Raw genomic sequence first — 19,531 nt, forward strand, 5'->3', positions numbered from 1 at the left:
ACTGGTACCTTCTGGTTTACTTTAGTGGCAGCCACCGTCATGTTGCGCAGATCCTGAGTATTACAGTCACTGGAGTTCATGCAACAGCTTGTAGGGATGCCGTGTTTGAAGAAGTAAGGGCTGGTGCTCCAGTTGGTGTAGCTCTGAATGCCGCAGCAGCTCAGCTATGAGGAATAAGAGGCAGATTTAAACCAAAGAAACAAACTAGAACTAAAACTAGTACAGAATCATCACTGCCCACTTAATAAGCTCATAATCAAAATAAAGACAGGTTGTCTCCAGTTTTGAAAAGTAGATACCACCCCCCGCTCCATTTATCACAAAAGTATCAGGAATGTCATTTACAGAAGATGGGAGCAGATGACCTACTAAAAAAAAGGTGGTTTATGAGCAGAGCTATTATTTGTAACATTTGACAAAGGTCCAGCCATAAAGCCATCTTTTTTAGTTGAAGGTCTGTTGGGGTTTTGTTTGTTTGTTTGTTTCCTTTGCTTATTTATTTATTCGATTAAAGATGATCCTGGAAATTCAAGACAGAGCCTCACAATGTGGTAAAAAAAAATGGCCTTAAAAAACCCAAAGCATTGCATAGAATTACATGTAACACATACAGGGTCAAACTAGTACAAATTGCTAAGGTGAAGCAAGGCTCCCTAACTCACCAGAATAACTTCTAGGAAAATTCACTGAGCCATGAATAGAAGGAGACCGTATGTTCATAGAGTGTGTCTATGAAATCAGCTGAAAAACCGTAAGTTGGGAAGGATGTTCTGCTCTAGATGCTAAGCTAGAAGACAGCTACTCAAAGATATGGAGTATGTGCTGGATTTTCTGCATGAAAAGGGCTTATAAATGCAGTTCCTGTAAAAACAGAGCTACAAATGAAAGGCACATTTTGCTACGACAGAAACACTGAACAGTGACTCAAAACTATTTAGGTTAGCCAACTCCAAGGAATCAGAAGTTCAAAAGACAGGTTAACGTTAGGCAGACAATTTGACGGCAGAATACACTCAGTTTAGAGCTTATCTGCTAACCCGGAGAAGCCAGGTTAGAGGCACAGTTTCAAACACGCTGAGGGGTCCAACATAATAGTTGCAATTTCTAAAGAAGATCTAGAAGTCATCAATACAATTACATTAAAATTTCAGCCGTTCAGCAAGTTACAATCATATGAAAAGCAAATTGGCTCATAGAATGTATTGTGAGCTGAAGGGATAGCTTCTTGCTGTGCTACAGTTTCCAGTAGGAATTTAAATGTGAATTTTATCACTCTGTGTTGTAGTTGGTGGACTCGGTCCCTTGTGGTTGGCATCTCCAACCAGTTTGGCCATGCTGTGGCATTTGCTCGTGCCCTGTGCCCTGCTGGAAGGCAAGGAAACCTCCCATTGCCCTGCTGCCGCACCCCGTGGGTCAGAAAGGCTCTTCCACTGAGCACCTAATCCATCCCTCCAGTACGGCCGCAGAACAGCTTTCATTGCCGACCTCAGCAGCACATTCGTCCACCCCCTTCTCCTCTGGAGAAAATACACTGTTTCTTCCCTTAACTCACTAGGTCTCCTTTGCCAGCCTCTCATTGTAGTTGGGAAGAGAACTGCTGCAGTTTACCAGTGATATGATGCTAGGTTATAAAATCCTGTCTCATCCAGCTGAAATTTGCAACATTTCATAATCCTGTTGACAGATTCCCTTAATAACACCTTGTTCTTAAGGGACAAAACTGGACAAAACTGGCTCCTAAACCTAAGTCAAAATCTGGGACCAACAACAAGCAAGTGGGACAGGCCCTGTCTTTATTAGATAGCTTGTTCTTAAAACTTGGGCATCTTGAACAAGAATATCAGTTGAAATACTTTTTCTTTAGATCAGCTTTGCCAGCCTCTAATTTTGCTTGCAATATACAGCTTGCAGATTGAGCCATCCACACGTCATGTTCTGTGATCAAATCTGAATGTATGCTTTGTCTCTATTTATTAATTTTTAATATCCAATTTTAGACTTACACTTTCCTGTACATTATCCACTGCATGGCTCCGCTCATCGTTCTTGTTGTAATTTTGGATTGCTTCAGTATATGTCCTAAGGAAAGTATCCTTGATCTATGAGGGTGAGGAAAAAAACAGCCCACGTGAGCAACGAAAAGCATAACATCTGAAGCAGTTTTTGCAGGAAGCACATGCATTTCCAAACCTAACAAGGCACCCAAACTAGCCCTTCCCACTCGTTTTTAAGTGTGTTTTCAGAGCTGGCAGAGCTCCCTCTTAACTGTCAGGGGTCACTCATGCAATTGTTCAAGTGGGGTCTATCAGACATCATAGAAAGAAAACTACCCCAGCAAACTGCTACATTTTAAAAAACAGAAAATGACTTAACCTGTAAGAAAGATATCCTTTGATGCTTTTTCCCCATACACTTTGTTCCAGCACTAAGTCTGAAGGAGGCTGCCTGCTTCTCTCTGCTCACAGATGCCTGGTGGGAGCTGAAGCTCGTGCAAACTCCTTTGTGACAGAAGCCAGTGGCATCAAAAGAAGACATGAATCCCCTGACCAGGCGGCAGCCCTCGTCCCCAGCACCAAAGGCGTTAGGGTAAGGTTAGGGTCTCTCAGCTGGAGAAGGTCAGGCACATCACCGGGAAAGGCACTTTGACTGGGTGGTAAAGGGGCTGGGTAGCAGATGATTCGGACAACCCACATGGCTGTGACCCTCACAACAGACTGCCTTTCCCAAAAGGGAGCAGCAACCTGACACTGGGGCTGCCGCAGGTTAGGCCAGACAAAATGGCAGTCCTCCACAGATGGACAGGTATTTCGGGATCAAATCAAAAACTATCCACCACTTGCAAGGATAGACACCAGAAAAGCTTACGGCAAGGGAAATCTCATGTCAAAAGAGGACACTTGAAAACCAGTTAATACAAAGAGAAGAGACAAGGAGGGTCTCTAGGGTTGTCCTGGTTCAGCACTAATGACATGTAGGTCCATGGACTTAAAGCCAGAGATAGACCTGATTACAGTGGCTAAAGCAGAAGTGCTACTACAAATCTAGACCATCATGCTTTTTTAAAGCTTCTTCCTGTCCCAGTTCCCTACCTCACTCTATTTCTAATCTCTCCTTATTCTCAGGATAGAAACAAAATCCCATCCCACTCCCTCCCCCCCAAAAAAAGAAAAAGATTTACAGAACATTGAGTCTGGTCTGATGCAGAAGTGCTCTCTGCCTTATATAAACAAGTACTTGCCTGGCTGAAGAAGCTGTGTTTAAGAAAAGTATTTAATCTATTTTGCAGCCCTCAGCATATGTAAAAGAGTAAAGAAGATCTTACATGATGGACACACAAAAACCGATAGCCCCAGAGTAAATTATCAAGCAGCTGTGGCCAAGAGCTTTGGCTAAATCCCTTCATTTGGAATCGCATCATTTTTTAAGAGCTGTACATGTTATTGTTGCACATCAGCCGCATCCCTGGAGATGCGTATGGAGCCGCCAAGCTCAGCGACCTACACATTCTCCATGCTCCAGAGAACTTCTCAGCAGCTGCTGCCCAGGGGGGCACTGCCATATGCAAACTCAGCACATTTCCACCTACCTCGTGGCGAAACACAAACCCTGAAATGCCAGCCACTAGCTCAGCCAGGAACACCAGGGACAAGAACATGGCATACTGAAATGGAAGGAGGCAAGAGAAGTCAGAATGTGACAGTCTTTTGTCTCAGCACAGATACTGTTCAGTTATCACATAAAATTCAACTTTCTGCTCTAGTCACCCGTAAAAGATGTTAATAAACCAAAGGTCTTTTGGAGGCGATACATAGATTATTGCCTGAATGTGTGTTTATACAACTCACAAATGATATGTATTGTCTAATTACTGGCTTTTCTGACATTTCTGTTCCCACATTTCTTAGCGTTCTCTTATAAATTAAAACACACTCACATGCCAGAGATGGATCCAAGTTCACTCAGGTTTTGATCTTGCAATAAGGAATACAAACAGACCCTTTATGTTCGTGTGGCACTCTGCTAAAGTAAATAGGCTTCTCCAGGTGTTTTGGTTCATGTTTATCTATCTCACTGCTAGACTGGGATTTGCTGCCCGACTCCTGAAGTTTCTCCAATGAATGAACTGAAACACTGACTTCACTGGAAATATTCTCACGGTAATACTAGACAGATGCCTCACATACTTTGCTGAGCCAAGGCCCGTGTTTGGCTTTAGAAGCAGCATTTGGATCCAGAGCTAAATAAACCTTGAAAACAGCGCTTTCAGTGTAGACACTCACAAACCATTAAAAATACATCTAAGCAGAAATAAAGAAGGTAAAGAAAAAATGCAAAGTGGGATGGTAAAATCTGAAGTTGCGGCTTAATCTTCTGGAGGGAAAATTATCTTTTTTCTCCACGTGCTAAATAACAGTTAATTAAAAAAGGAAACATTTAAAATTTATTTTTAATGGCAGATGGTTGGGGAAGGGAGAACAACGATGAAGGGAGAAGTAGAAAAATCATTCTCTACAATTAATGCAGCTGTCAAATCACTGCCTGTATTCTGTTCAGGAGAGAAAGAAAGTTTTGAAATATTTCTTACATGTACAATGAAAATAAAACCATGTGCTTGGAACAGCACATGCCACTGCCAAGTGGCATACCTTTAAAAAAGTTACAGGACATATAGAACAACTAGCGGAGCCTGAATTCCTATGGATTTAGATCTTCTTTCACCTTTATCCCTTTCCCATCTGAACTGCAGTAACTCCGACAAGCCTCTACACGTGCCCTGACAGCACATCACCAGCAAGAGACAGCAGCGGTGCACCTATGACAGCGTTAGGTACACGGCAACTGGCCACCAGCATATACCTGCTGACTGATCTGCAGCTGCTACCTCTCCCCTACTGTGCCATCAATTGAGGAAATTAACTCTCTTTAAGATGTCCTTTTTTTAAATCCAGTACAAACTGGAGAAGAATTGTCCCACCTCCTTAGAAAATCAGCCCCAAAATATTGTAGCAGGAGATGCACTGTACTGTCAAGCCCTTTTCCACTATCTCAGTGCATCACAAGTGCTATTTCCACCCTTCAAATCATTACACATGTAGGATTTTGCTCCTGAATATTCCTAGAAACACAGTTTATCATATAGGTTTGCTTAACCTATATGATAAAACTTTGCGTTTTAAGGTGGGATGGAAAACTCAGAACAGAGAAACTTATAGAAAGAGAGGTTAAACTGGACTGAGAGACAGCTGCTGTACCTCTGCTTAGTGTACCTCATGTCCATGCTGCTTTTGAGATGAGGACAAACATACCATACAGAGCTTTGTTTTCTGGGGTTGACTTGTTTTATTATAGTGAATGTTAGGAGAAAAAGAAAGGCTGGTATACTTTTAGAAGGCACCAACAATTTTTCTCCATAGATTTCACATCAGAGTATTAAAATGGCTCCTTTAAAATACACTTCAAGTGAATTTCACATTTATGATGCTTTGGACATTTTTAAGATTGTAAATATACCTATCTACCTGGCTCACAGAAAAATAGAACAATTGTAGAATTACTCACAGAATAATTAATCGGGGGCATTTTACCCTGCTCCCGACCATACTTGGTCCTGTACGCTGTGCGGTAGCAAAATTCATTCATACTCAACCAATAACTGGTTTTGGCAAAGATTTTTTTTCTCCTTCTTTGTCCAAAAGACACACGTGTTGAACATCAAGATCAATAAAATCTAGCTTATGTGCCTAAAAAAACACGTTAACATCTGGTGAAGTTTGGCAGGGGGTGTGGGGAATCCCAATACATCAACAAAACCTCTTCCCCTCTTGCTTAAGGCACTTTGGCATGCTTACCAGTTTCAGCATCCATGGGCTGCCACGACAAGTGGCAAAGCAGCCAAAAAGCCCGAAGACAATGATTGTGGTACCCGTCCCGATGAGCACGTAGGGGGCATTGGTGGAGTTCTCAGCAATGAGAGAGATGTATGTGCCAAGAGTGAGCTTGCCCCAGACGCCGACTGCGAGAAGGATAACGCCTGTGATCTGCAAAGCAAGAGGAGAAAGCCATTAGGAGCTACCAGGGAAGGCATCCAAATTCAATACACAGTGATCCTGAAGAGGCTGTTGTGTTGGCAGAAGGAAGCCTCAAGACTTTTCTAAACTCCAGAGGGATGGACAGAGAAAATTGATTTCCAGCATCTGGAGATGTTACGTTAAGATTGCCACTGGAGGACGAACATCTAGGACTAATCACTGTAGAGCTGACGATTGCCAAGGGAGGACGCAGTGTACTCCTGCAGGAACAGGCTCTCTGCTCCCTCAGCACACTGAGAGAGGTGGCCAACTCCATCACTCTTACTAAAAGCCAACAATAACCGCCGCCACCTCTCACCTCCTGAGTTTTGCCACAAACACTGCCTGAACCACAAAAACCTGCTGCTTGACATCCCATCCTTCTTAATGCCAAAGTTTCAGGAACACGAGCATCCTTTGCAGGGCATCACTCTGGCAAGTGAGCCTTCCCTCACTTCACAGGCTATACAGCAAGCGAGCCCCTGACTGCGCAGAAGCTTTCCCCCCTGACATGGGGTGGGAGGACACCAGCAGGCCCTGGGAGCATCCAGCCTCTTGCCTGAGACGTGCAAGCAGAGGCCACCATGCCACAGGGCAGCTGGGGCATGCAGGCTCCCAGCACCAGCAGGGACACAGGGGATCGAGCAGTGGCCACAACAGGGATGATGCCTGCACCATCTGCTGATCATCACCTGATGCTGACACGCCTGCTTCAAGACTGTACACATGTAACTCATTCCCACGGCGCGGCCAAAGGTGGGACACGAAGGGCCGGTCCTGAGTGCCAGCTCTGCAAACGCTTCCTGAATTCCCCCAAAACTTCTTACTAGCTCCTCCAGGCTGCTGCCAAGGGGCAGGAGCAGAAGAAATGTCCTGACAGTATTCTTTTGTTTGCTTTCCAAATTTTCTCTTGTGAACATCTTTATACTGCTGCGAAATCTTGAAATTCAACACTATTACACCAGGGTTGCCCTGCAGTTGTTTATGGAGGGGATCCTTGTTCACAGTTATGTTGCCCCTAAAAAATCCCAGCTGAGATCTTTCAGCTACTTTTCATACAGGTTGATGTGAATTAATTCAGGGAAAGCTTTCTCAAAGGAAAAAAAGGAAAGCAGCTTTTTGGCTTTTTTACCTAGCCTGGTTCAAAAAGGACTATGCGGCGTGCACCCCCCGTCTGCCTTCCCACTGTGCCCTTTCCACTGTCCTGCGGCTCAGCACTAGCCGGCAAAGGAGCCCGTCCTCTGCTCGACCTGTGTCTGCGGCAGTGGCAGCAAGTGCTGCTCTGGTGCAGCATTTCTCCCTCTCCAGAGAGGGAACTGCGTTCAGCAGAGCTGCTGAATAATCAGAGCCACCTAAGGAAAATACCAGGAGGAGGAAGGATACAAAATAGATGCTCTGAAGAAAGATACAGGGTAGGGATGCAGGGGGAGAAAAGAAACCACAGAAAGAGAGAATAGAGGAGACCAGACAGACAAATGTAAATTAACATGTCCTCAGAGGCAGGAGATCCTTTCTATACCAGAGAGAAAATAATCTCACCTGGCAATTTTGACACTTCTTAGCTCATCCCCTTCCTTCCCCTATACCTCCCAGGGCTTTAGGGAGTACATGCCCCCACCTGGCTCCCACTGAGAGCACACCGGAGTGCAGCACTGCCAGGGAAACCCATCACATCCCTCTGTCTCCCTGACCCTCCCCTGCTCCCCCTGACCAGCTGTGGCAGACATCGGCATTTCTGTCACACCTTCAGGACAGGATTAGCAGAGATTTCTGCTCTCCTGCCCACAGTGGCGATAGGAATAAATCCAGCTCCCGTCCATCTTTCAGTGCAACTGGGTGAAAAGTGCTGATTCCTTGCTCTTGTACCCCACCAATTAACAGCTGAACGTCAAAAAAATCACCAAGTAGCTTACCTACCCACAGGGATCAAATGCCTCCACTGAGTCTGGTCCCATCCACACACAACACTATCTTCACCTCTCTCCCTCTTCTCCATAACATAAGCTTTTTCAGAGGGTGCAGATTAATCAGCAAAGTCCGAAAGCGAGCTGTGGGGGACTCAGAAATCCGCAGAACAACTTTTGGTTTCTCACCTCCAGTTCGACAAAGGGCTGGTTTCTGTGCCTGAGCTGCTGAAAGTTTTACCACTGTCCCCAGGGAGACGTAAAAGCAGCCTTCACTGCCAAAATGAACAAGCAGCTTCACATTTGAAAGAGAACTCAAGCCTTGTAATAAAAAGCATTTTTAGTTGGCTATTTGAAACAATTACTAACCCTTTACTATGCATTTTAAGAGCTTGGTTTCCCCCTGTCTCCCCTATCCAATTTATGGTACACACAGACTTTGGAAAAAAGGAGCAAAGCCTCTCGGTGGCTCATTCCCCTTCTGTTTCTTAATAGAGCTCTGATTTACATGGGTCTAAGGAAATCCCGCAGTTTGTGGGGAGGTCTAGACTCCCAGCAAGCCTGGCACTGTGCAGAGGGGATGGGACGTTTCCACAAAGACATGCTGCAGATGCGCCTCGGGTTGCAGCAGTGCCGGCTGGAATTTCACTCGTGAAGAGGAAAAACCAGAAGACTTCTCTGCAAACTTTTTCATGACCTTTATTTAACAGAGCATGAGTAGTGGTATGACTAATGCCCACCTCCACCCAAAGGCAAACCTTGTTTCCTTATTTTCAAGATACACTTTTTATCCCTATCTCTCTGCTCCATTACACAATCAAGGGAACAATCAATGTACCAGCATCTTGTTTGGTTTGTTTTTTAGGTTTGTTTTCTTTAAAAGCAGGAGGGACAAGGGCAGGCGGAAGACCGGGATAGCGCTGGCCTGAAAACAAGGCAGCAGGAATACACACTGCTCCTGCCACTCACCATCACTACACACATCTTCTCCTACTCTACCTCTCGCCCCGACAGGCTGTGGAAATGAGCCCTGTATGGTCATACCTGATTAATGAAGCAATTCCTTCGTTTGACTTGAAACCACCATGCCAGCCTACTTCTGTGTCCAGCATGACCTGTGGGTCAGGCCCAATAGGTGATGTGGGTCCATTCCCATCTGAAAGGTCTAAAAGGAAACTCAGAGCACCTCCTGCAGTGCACAGTCTCTCCCTAGTCTTCCCTACTCCCTTCCCACTGTAATGTTTCCCTTCAGACCATGATCATGTAGTTCAGTGGCAGAATGGAAAATGATTAGGAAATCATCAAGATAAACAGTGGCAGATAGATATATGGATATGATCAATACATCTTCTCCTGGAGATGTACAAAATACTTCAGATATCCTGGCAGGCAGAGGAAAGCGACCACAAGCCTTTCGACTTTTAGAGCCCCCCTGAGCCAAGATAACCATCCAGAGCAGCTTTATTTATAAACACCTGCAACAGCCGGCACACACAGAGCGAGAGAGCAGCAGTCCTGCTGCTGAAGTCCTGGTGGACTTCTACAGCAAAACCTGGCCTTCGCGTGGCCCCTCCAAGAATTAAGATTTGTCCTGGCAATGGTATGACAACTACAGCCTGTGCTAAAAGGGGGGCACAACCCTACCCCAGCTCCTCAGCAGACACAGAAGAAACGAACTGGCAGCTGCAGAGCCTACGATGCCCCAAATGAGACATCTGGAGCGGTACAGAAAAACAAGCACTAGGAAAGGCAAAAAAAAAAAAAATTTGCTTCTAAAAAGTGACTACAGGAGAGATCCTGCCCAAATGTAAGGAGCTGTGGGAGAACCATCAGTAGCTGCTCTTTGGAGGGCTGGGACTCCATTCCCCCCACAGCTCCCGGCGGGCAGAAGGGTCAGAGAGGCCTCTCTGAGCCTCGGCCCTGTTTTACGCAACACCAGCTGTGACAAGCGCGATGTGATGAAGGCAACCCTGGCTTTCGCCACCTCCCTCAAGCATTTCTGACTTCATGGATTTATTTTTTTTTTTTTATGGTTTCAAGCTCACAGTCTGAATATGCACAGAGGCAGCCGGTCGGAGGAAGGATGCACAGGGAAGGGCTGCCTAGATAGCTCAGCCATTTTCAATATTTACCGGCCATCATGTACCACACCATCCCCTTGCCCAGCGGCTAATGACGGGTCTGCCTCCATGGTGCAGTGCAAGGCAGGAGCCCCCGTGCAAGGCAGGGGGACGAGCGGTGTCCTGCGGGCACGCTGCTGCCCTCGAGGCAGGATTGATGAAGCCCATGGAGCAATTTCCAGGGCTGGGCTGGCAGCACCCGGGCTCACAGCAGCGTCAGGGAGCTTTGGTCACTTGTCACCATTGCTGGGACCCCCAACGTGGAGACCCTGCCCTCCTAAAGCAGATCTCTGACCACCCCCTTCGTCACAGCGCTGGGTCCCACAGATGACAGGGGGCCCGAGGCAGAGCCACCTACACTGCACACAACCAGAGCTAGGCAGATGAAACGCACCCGCCGTGCTTACGGATGTAAAACTCACAGCATGGATGGAAAAACAGAAGCTGTGATTATTACATGATGAGGTTATTCAGCTTTTTGTGCCATCCTGTCCTCTAGTGTGGTTAAGGGAAAGCAAAAGAGAAAAAAACCCCAAAAATATCAGGTTTCAAGGCCTGTCAAACATACCCAATGCTTTGATTCAGAAAAGAGCTCTGAAGTTTTCCTTGGACTTTATACAAACCTTGGTTTAAGCAGTAATAGCCCACACCTGGATAAAACAGTCAAAGCACGCATCCATCCCCAAACAGACAGCATCATTAGGGAGAGATTCGTGCCAGCATCCAGGGCCGGCCTGGTTTATCTGTGCTCAGGGCCAGTTCCTACTGCCATAACAAGCCCCAGAAACTCGGACAGGTTTCGCGTCCACAAATGGGCTTGCAAGTGGTTTGTGCTGGTTTTTGCCAGCTCTTTTTAATGCTTGCAAACTGTTCCACCTCTCACGCTATTTTGATGGATGCTCCCTTTCTGCACGTGTTTCCAGGCCAAAGCGCTTCATTTCGCCTCCTGACGTATGGCGCTCTCCTTCCAGCCCTGGGCCTCGGAGTCCAGCCGGCGAGGAAACGTCCCAGCCCTGAAAGTCTTGTGCCCTGCCTGAAGCACTCCCCATCCCCAACACCACCCACAGCAACCTCCTGCTAGCAGCCACCACCAAAGCAGTTCCTACTTTGCTTTGGTGAGTGTCCTACTACTGGCGTTGCTGCAACGCTGCTCCAGCACAAGGGCAACCCTTCTCAACGTGGGGTCCGCAGGCTGAGACCCCCCCCCGGGGCCGCTCCTGTCCCCTGCCAGCACAGCACACCACCAGATGGGGCAGCGCGGCTGTCTTCTCCTGCTTGCCCCTGGGTGGGAGAAGTTGCTGTCAGTCTCGGCAGAGCACAGGTTTGCAAGTTACTGATACCTGCTCGAGGCTCACAGGCTGAGACATGCCAAACTGAGGGAAGCTGAGAAAATTAAGACACCCTTTGATACACCGTTACTGCACCAACCTTTCAAGACCAGCAACCTTGAATCGCTGTTTCTTTTTGGGACCAGAAAAGGAAAAAAATCCCCATCCTGCAACTTCTGGTTCTTTCCTGTGCTCTTTCTCCAGCCTTCAACATTGTTAGAAAGCTATTTCATCCTGGATTTCATCAAAGGTAGATCATGTCTTCCTTACAAAAATTCACTGCGGTGGAAGCCCCTAGACTCACGTTTCCTCAGCCAGGAAACCTGAGATGTAGCATTCAATAAAACATTATTAGGCCTGCCCTTCATTTAGGTCAAACATCTTAAAGGTTAAAAAAAAACCAACGTAGGAGATATCCAAGTAGGGCGAGGATTGTAAAGACTAAACGCAACTAGAAATTGCATTGTTTAGCGCTAGCAGGTCTCACATTTCATTGTGTCTGAACTCAGGCTCGGCAAACACGCTCCAGAAACCCTCGACCGACAAGATGTCAGGAAATGAAGCAGGTAGGCCACCTGGTCATTTTCCAAGAAAAGCTCCACTGAAATCAAGATGTTCCCATGGAGTGTTTTAATCTAGATGAACTAGCATGTTCTGGCTTAAAAAAAAAAAACAATCTGGGAAAAAAAACCCCAAACCAGCTCTACTGGTGGCCTGCTCTGGCCACGTGCATCACACCCAAACCTCACTGGCCTCCCAAGCACCGTTACGCTCCCCTGCTCCTTCCCAGCTAACATCTTTGTGTATCTCACATTTACTCTGTGTATCACACATTTATTCTCGCATCTGAATGAACTGGTGATTGTCAGTAGGACAACAAGACTGCACATGGACCACCAAAGCATCTCTCCTTGCCTTGTCCTGCCTCTCCTCAAGCATGGTATCAGAGACACATCCCACCAGTCACTGATTTCAAAGGCAGGCTTTCTAGCTCTTTTGCCTTCCTTCAGCGTTAGTACAGATGTTTCCAATGTTATCTGCGGTATTGTCCCCAGTTCTGAAGCTGATTGGATGTGGTGAAAAAGTTAATATGCTACAGGCAGGCAGAAACACGACTAAACTGAACGTGAGGTCTAACTTCACTTGTCCAATAAACCATCTGCTTTTAAGAGACACACAAAGATATGGCCAACAGCGTTGATACAAGAGTATGTGCTGCAGCTTTATAGGAGGCAGGGAGAGTGATATTCTGATAACACTGGGCATTGCTGAAATCAGAACTAATGCTAAACACACAGTTTCTCAATAAAGGGCAACAGAGAAATGTCTAAGAATTACTTCTTTTAATAGTGCCGGGATACAGATTAAACTATCAACCACCTCCTTCTGGGTAACAGCGATGAAATATGTAAATAAGAGTAGAGGATTCAGAGAATGACTTTTGAAAGTGCACTATCTTTAATTCTGTCAGAATTAGGCAGGAAAACACTATGTATTCCTTTAAACTGAATGTATGCTACATCCTAATTGAGTCTGTTGTCTTCATACCCCAAAACTCACAGAGCATGGGTAGCATGGTATAAAGGGAGCTGCTGCCTTAAACTGAGAGAGGAGATATGAAAGCTACCATCTCGCATCCACAGAGATTCAAGAGGCCCAAATGCAGAGGAACTAATTTATATGCAGGGCTTCCATATGGAACATTTAAAGTTCATAATTTACAGAGGTGAAGATAAATGTGCAGCAGTAATTGCTAGTTTATTTGTCTACATAATTCATGTCCTCCTGCTCATTACAGATGTCAGCTATTTTGATTCCTAAGCTCTGGCAAAATAAAACTTGGAACCCAATCCTGATTGATACGGAGCACACAGCAATCCCTACTGCTTCCAAAAGCAGCGGGAAGAGCTCAGCATTTCCCTGGACTGGTTCTTTAGCCACAGAACTGAGATGCAGGAGGGCAGCTTCATTAATCAGGATCTTATTGTAGGTATCATTTTTCTATTTCATTTCATATTTGCAAACTTGTTAAATGAATGTAAAATGTGTGCGACTTAAAGAGATCCAAAGTGGCAGCAAAGAGTCAGATGCAAGGAAAATATCTATGTTGCTGGTGTTTTCAGCTCCTCAATTCCAATACTTCCTTTTCCAAACGCCAGCCTCCCTGCATTTTGGTAGAGGTACGCTGTCTCTGCACAGCTCTACTGCAATCTTCTCCTCAAAGAGGCTCGAGAAAGTCTGTACATAAAATGGATGAAGCCAGGGGAAGGCAGACAAGAGCTAATGCAATCCATCTTGGCTGAAGCTGAAAGGTCTAGCGATAGGTTTAGCAGGCTGTGAGGAAATGAGAGAGGACCAAGGCACACAGCTAATTAGATCTACCAGACATTTCCCCAAATGAAGGAAACTTTTGCACGAAGAAAATGGTCGACCTTGACAGCAGCCAGAGCAAATCCTACATTAAAAGCATGTCCAGAGAGGCTTAAAAATAACTGGCCTACCTCTGAAAATTTTATAACTTTCCCAAAATAGGCAAGGGATCACACTCAAAATGTTCTTGCTTTACAGCCTGCCAAGCAATGGGAGTGGCTGGCTTTGAATCTTCTCCTGCCTCAGCCTCTAGGCTCTCATCACGCAGGCAGGCAACTAAAACAGACATAAATCTTCCTTTGAGCTTCAATGTCAGCTCTCCACAGGCAGAAGCAAAGCAATAAGAAAAGATATGATGCAACATGGAGATGCATGTAAGCCAGCAACACAGCTGAGTTCTCTATTCTCACATCTGGTGATCTTGACTACACCTACAAAACCAACTTGGGTTACCTTTTGCACAGGATTGACCTCTGCTGGAGCTAGTAAGAAATGAAGATGTCATGAGCTGTATCTTTGGAAGAAGGCAACTTTTCCATGTCCTCACCTCCCCTTTGGAAAAAATGAAAAATGATGCCTATTGACAGAAAAAAGTCAAACACAAAACCACTACCAAAGGTGTAGTCACCAATCGTGCTACCTAGCATTTCCACTAAAAATGAAGATGCTTTAAAAAAAAAAAAAAAAGAAATTCTGATGATAGACAGAAACAAATGTTTCTGGTAAAACTTCCTTGTCTGTTTTTAGAATCTGCTATAATTATACTCTACTCAGTGAAGACTCTACCCAAGAAAAAGTTGCAAGCCAATTAATAACCATTTCCGGACCGTTTGCAAACTGAGAGACAGTCTGTAAAGGTCACTGTGTTAGGAGAAAACACTTTCAGTGGCCATTCTGGTACATAACTGCTCTAGCGCCTTCCAGCCCCTGACTTCACCATTTCTTAATACATCCCCCACTACCCGACATGACAATGTTTTGTCTCCCTGCTCTTCTAACTCAGGCCCGTCCCTCCTCTTCCTCTCCTCTCCTGCCAGAGTTTCCCATCTAAATGATCCCTTCCTAAGAAAATCCAGCCAAAAGGATTTAAAGAAAAAATGCCATAAGATTAATTTGTTAGATTACATTCCTCTCTGCGATCCATCGCCTGTCTCACCTGGGTAGGCTGCAACTCTTGGGCTCAGGGTTGTCTCTTCCTGTTGCACGTGCAGGATGTCCAGCACAACGGGTCTTGCTTCATCCCTTCGCCCAGCAACATATTTGAGTTATGATCCCTGCTGCTCAGCATCCATCTAGTGCTAGCTGCTGTCACAAAATTGATTATCCACCACAGCTCTTGCCGTTTCCATCCAAAACTGTGATTCTGATGTATTAAAACTACTGGCCCATGCCCTCCCTGCAGAAACCGTCATCGGGGATACCAGCACATGCAAACTATGGCAACAGGGATGCTGCTCCTGCTCTCAAGTCGCCACCAGGTTGGAGCTGAGTATCTAGTGCACCCGGGTCAGGGACAGCCACCAGACTTCCCCTGAAGTACAGTGGAGGAGATTTTGATTCGACACACTGATGTCAAGCTTAACAACCTGTTCTTACACAGCTACTTTCTGCAAGTGGACTACTATCCTATTTCCTTTTCAAAAATATTTTTAAGGTTCAGTGCTTTTCCTTGCTGGGACACTATTACAAGTACATGAATAGTTGTCCTGAGTGAGCTGCCATCAGATTAATGTCCTCAGAGGTCAAATTGTAGTGCTGGTAAAAAAAATTATGACAAGAAAGTAAAATACTGACTCTCAGATAGATGCCGAAGTGAATACTAAGTTATCACAGAGTTGATCTGGCTACTCACCACTGACTCTGCAGACAACAGTGTACTTATCCCTAACTTTAACAGTGCCTCTATCAACTACAGGGAAGTAGAGAGTTAAATGACCTCTGATAGGAAATGCAAATTGTATAAACAACCCAGCTGTTTCCCAGCACCCCCACCCGTCCATACACTAGCCATACACCAAGGTCTAGTAACACTTTCCATGCAGGCTTGGGCAGAAATGACAACCAGGGCTGTGTCACTTATTCTGTAGGGAAAACACGTTAAAAATCAGAGAGAGGCGATTGCAACCTTCTCCTTGCAACCAGGAGAAGAGGCCAATGATCGTTTAATGAACAGCAGGGAAGAAAACATCAGAGTAATTTTGTTTGCTGCAGGACGAAGAATTGGATATGGCCCAAGAAATCCTAAAAGCACTAACAAAAAGTGCAGTGGGGGGGGGGACACAACACAAGCGCTTGAAAACACCCATGCAGCCTGGCTCAAAACTAATAATTTCTTGCTAATACAGTAGCAAATACCTATTCTTATAGAATTTTCCTATAAGGAAATAATTAATTACATACCACTTGTAGGAAGATTCAGGAAGAATAATGAGATTTGGGACCTGATCCCCATACTAAGACCATGCACATAATGAATGGTTGTAATAAACAGTCATATTCTTATGGTGAAAACTCAGCTTTATTACACCTTGCACTTACAGAAAAATACTTGGAAGTCTTAGTACAATTAAGTTCTTCATCATGGGGCTTATGCTTATTTTTATGTAAGACACTTCATTAAATGAGAGAAAATGTTCTGTTTTGCAGTTTTGTCACCAGTGGCTCTATTAATTGATTTACCTTTTAAGTCGGCCGCAGACAAAAATGTGGTCATCTCTGGATAAAAATAAAATGTGAAAATATATTTCTGCTGGGAATTTTCATACCTAATTTCTTGAAATGTAGCTTTAAATATGCATGACTGAGCATCTAAGGAAAAAGAACTTACAGTTTGGAGACATCAAAAGCGGCATCCCACTCTGCAAGCTAAAGTGCGTAATTAGAGAAAGGAGGTGCCTTCAGCACCCATTGTTAGCTTGTGGAGCACGGCTTAGAGCCCTGCGGCCATTCATGCTTCCCAAATACTGATTCATCACGCATGCCACGGCTCCTACGCATGTCAATTATGGTCACTTGTGAAGAAGTTGCACGGTGGTCCGTAGCCACCAGAACAAAAACCAGGCTGGTGGGGGGCACGTCTGCATTGGACCGAGCTTGTGGGGGCACAGGCTGTTTCGGGAGAGCGGCTGGACGGCTTCAGCTTCGACCTGCTTAGCAGCCAGCGCCTCTGCAGAGCTGCAGCCTGCATCAGGCAGAACCATGCACCTCAGGCGGGTGGCTAGCCGCAGGTCATCTGCTTGTCCAAGCCATGATGGAAGTGGAACCAGGCCTCGCCTCCCCTCACCTGCACCTCCTCTGTTGAGCTGTGGTTAGAGACGGCAGGCAGCCATAGCCTCCCTTGTCACAGAGCTCAGTTTTCAAGGGCCAGCAGGTGGGCAAAGGCTAAGGCACAAAGCCAGGACCAAGGACACTGCTCGAGCTTGACATTGCACCGATGGGTGTTTCACGTTCCCTGTCTCCATCCCCTTCCAAGAGGTACATGATGACAGTGGAGGCCAACCACAGAGACCTGATGCAGCAGTGAGGCAGCATCTTTGCAGCATGCATCTGGTCAACACACCTCCAAGATGCTCTGCAAATGCTACACCCACACTGCTGAAACCTCATCTGCAGCTAAGGTGCTCTTTCCTCAATTTTTCTTCTGAATATCCTTCTTTCTCTATCATGTATTTGCTCTGAAGAGGGCCTAGTCTGTCTGGTATTTGGCTAGAGATCTACTCTTGCTACCAAAGTCTGGATATGGCTTATCCATGAATGTAATCCAAACTCACAGCATTCAAGGAGTGTTCACCATACTGCAACTGAATTTCAGCACAGCAAAAGGCTAATGGACGGGAAAGCAGAGATGGTGTTCCTGTACATGACAAAAAGAAAAGCAAACCTTCTGGCACTCAGGTTAAACCTAATTAAAATCAGTCTTAATGGTTCAGGCAGCCTTTGGGATGGAAGGAGTCTATGAGAGGCAATGAAGTCACTGTCTAGATTTGAGAGCAGGCAGAGCGCACACAGAGGAATCCAGCCCTGGCATCCTAGGTATGGATGAACACAGAAAGGAGAGCATCCCACCTCACCAGTCACCCTGAGTTAGTGTCTGTTTCACCAGAGAAGACTTCTGTTTACATCTGCTGCTCTCAAAGATGACAGTGCCCACATCTCTTTCTACTCCTCTTGGGCAATGCAGTGACTGGTGGACAAGAACATTGCCACAGAGCTTGAGAGTCACAGTCAGGACTGACGTCCAGCGAACTACCATTCTAGACTACAGGAGGACTCTCTTCCGCAGGAGCCACATCACAGGAGAGTTGTGGCCCTCTTCAAGCTCTGCCTTTCTGTTATTCATGGACGGGCTTCAAGAGATGGAGCAATTTCCCGTGGTGGCCTCTCAGTCTCAGCACTGGATTTCCAGGCTCTCCCTTCTGGTCCCAGGTGAAGAACGGGAACCCGCCCCTTCGAAGATTTCAATAGTCAGACGAAGCAGCCCTGTAACAGCCTGTCCTTTAAATGAGTCAATCATTTTGTTCACTGATGACGTCAGAGCTGCTAGCACAGCTCTCCTCTGACACCAGCCTGGGGAGCGGAGCGCAGCTTCGCCTGCAGCCTGGCACTGCCCTGCTGCACCGCTGCTCTTGACACCGGGGCCACGCTCTGCCTAGGAGCTGATGGGGCTGCACAGGCAGCGCTGCCCTGCGCTGGCCTGCCCTGCCCTGCCCTGCCCTGGCCTGCCCTGCCCTGCCCTGCCCTGGCCTCCCCTGCCCTGCCCTCCCCTGCCGTGCCCTGCCCTGCCCTGCCCTGCCCTGGCCTCCCCTGCCCTGCCCTGCCCTGCCCTGCCCTGCCCTGCCCTGCCCTGGCCTCCCCTGCCCTGCCCTGCCCTGCCCTCCTCTCCCCTCCCCTGCCCTGCCCTGGCCTCCCCTGCCCTGCCCTGCCCTGGCCTCCCCTGCCCTGCCCTGCCCTGGCCTGCCCTGCCTGTGAGCACACAGGATGGCACTGGTGGTGCAGCACCGCAAGTCAACGGCTTGTCAAGGCGGATACAGACCAACCCATACCCTTTCAGATGATTTAAACTTCCACATTTGCTTGGCTAAACAAAGCAGCAGGTCCTCCTCAAAGTTATGAGTCTCCTTTCACATCTGAAATTTGTGGCCACCATGTGGCCTTTTTTTCTGTCTACTTGCTTGTTTAACAAACGTTTAGGGCAGGCTAGGCTTGCTTTCTTCCAGATGTCCATCTCTTTTAGAGATGTCCTTCCCTCCTTGCCTAACTTCCGTTAAAAATGTCTAAATCTATTTTTGGGTGATTAACATGGTATTGAAAATTGTCAAGTCTTCAACTTTAAACACGCGTATACTCAGTTCAATATCAATGAGAAAGCACACTCCTAACCAAAGAAATAGTGGTTGTTCTGAAGGTCTAGTACTAGATATAGCAGAATAGAAGAAACTAACTGATCATCAGCAAACTGATACAGCCAGAGAATATTAACCTGTGGGACCTGAAAGTTTTTGGAAGCTTAAATGCAGCAGCTGTCCCTCATATTCACACTTTCAAATCCCTGCAGAAGCAATACACAAAGATGACAGAAATGTGGTTTACACAGCATAATAATATAGTTTGACCTCAAACTTTAAAACAGTTTAAAATTCTACTGAGATATAAGACTTCAAAAGATAAAAAATGCAAGATAATCAAGACTAGATGTTTTGAAACTGGAATATCCCCTATTTAAATCCTTTACTGTTTCTTAA

General features: G+C 46.0%; 1 protein-coding gene across 1 annotated transcript in view; it reads right to left on the minus strand.

Annotated features, from left to right (window-relative positions):
• The window catches only part of TSPAN7 (tetraspanin 7), a 102,582-nt gene that overhangs the window by 13,703 nt on the left and 69,348 nt on the right, over positions 1–19,531 (minus strand). The window contains exons 2-5 of the mRNA XM_076355473.1: positions 5,850–6,038; positions 3,587–3,661; positions 2,004–2,099; positions 9–164 (exon numbers count right to left, since the gene is read on the minus strand). Coding sequence (XP_076211588.1) covers positions 9–164; positions 2,004–2,099; positions 3,587–3,661; positions 5,850–6,038 — 516 coding nt within the window. The remainder of the gene's footprint in view (positions 1–8; positions 165–2,003; positions 2,100–3,586; positions 3,662–5,849; positions 6,039–19,531) is intronic.

The sequence above is a fragment of the Aptenodytes patagonicus genome, chromosome 1, assembly GCF_965638725.1.
Source record: "Aptenodytes patagonicus chromosome 1, bAptPat1.pri.cur, whole genome shotgun sequence".
Classification (NCBI taxonomy): Eukaryota; Metazoa; Chordata; class Aves; order Sphenisciformes; family Spheniscidae; genus Aptenodytes; species Aptenodytes patagonicus.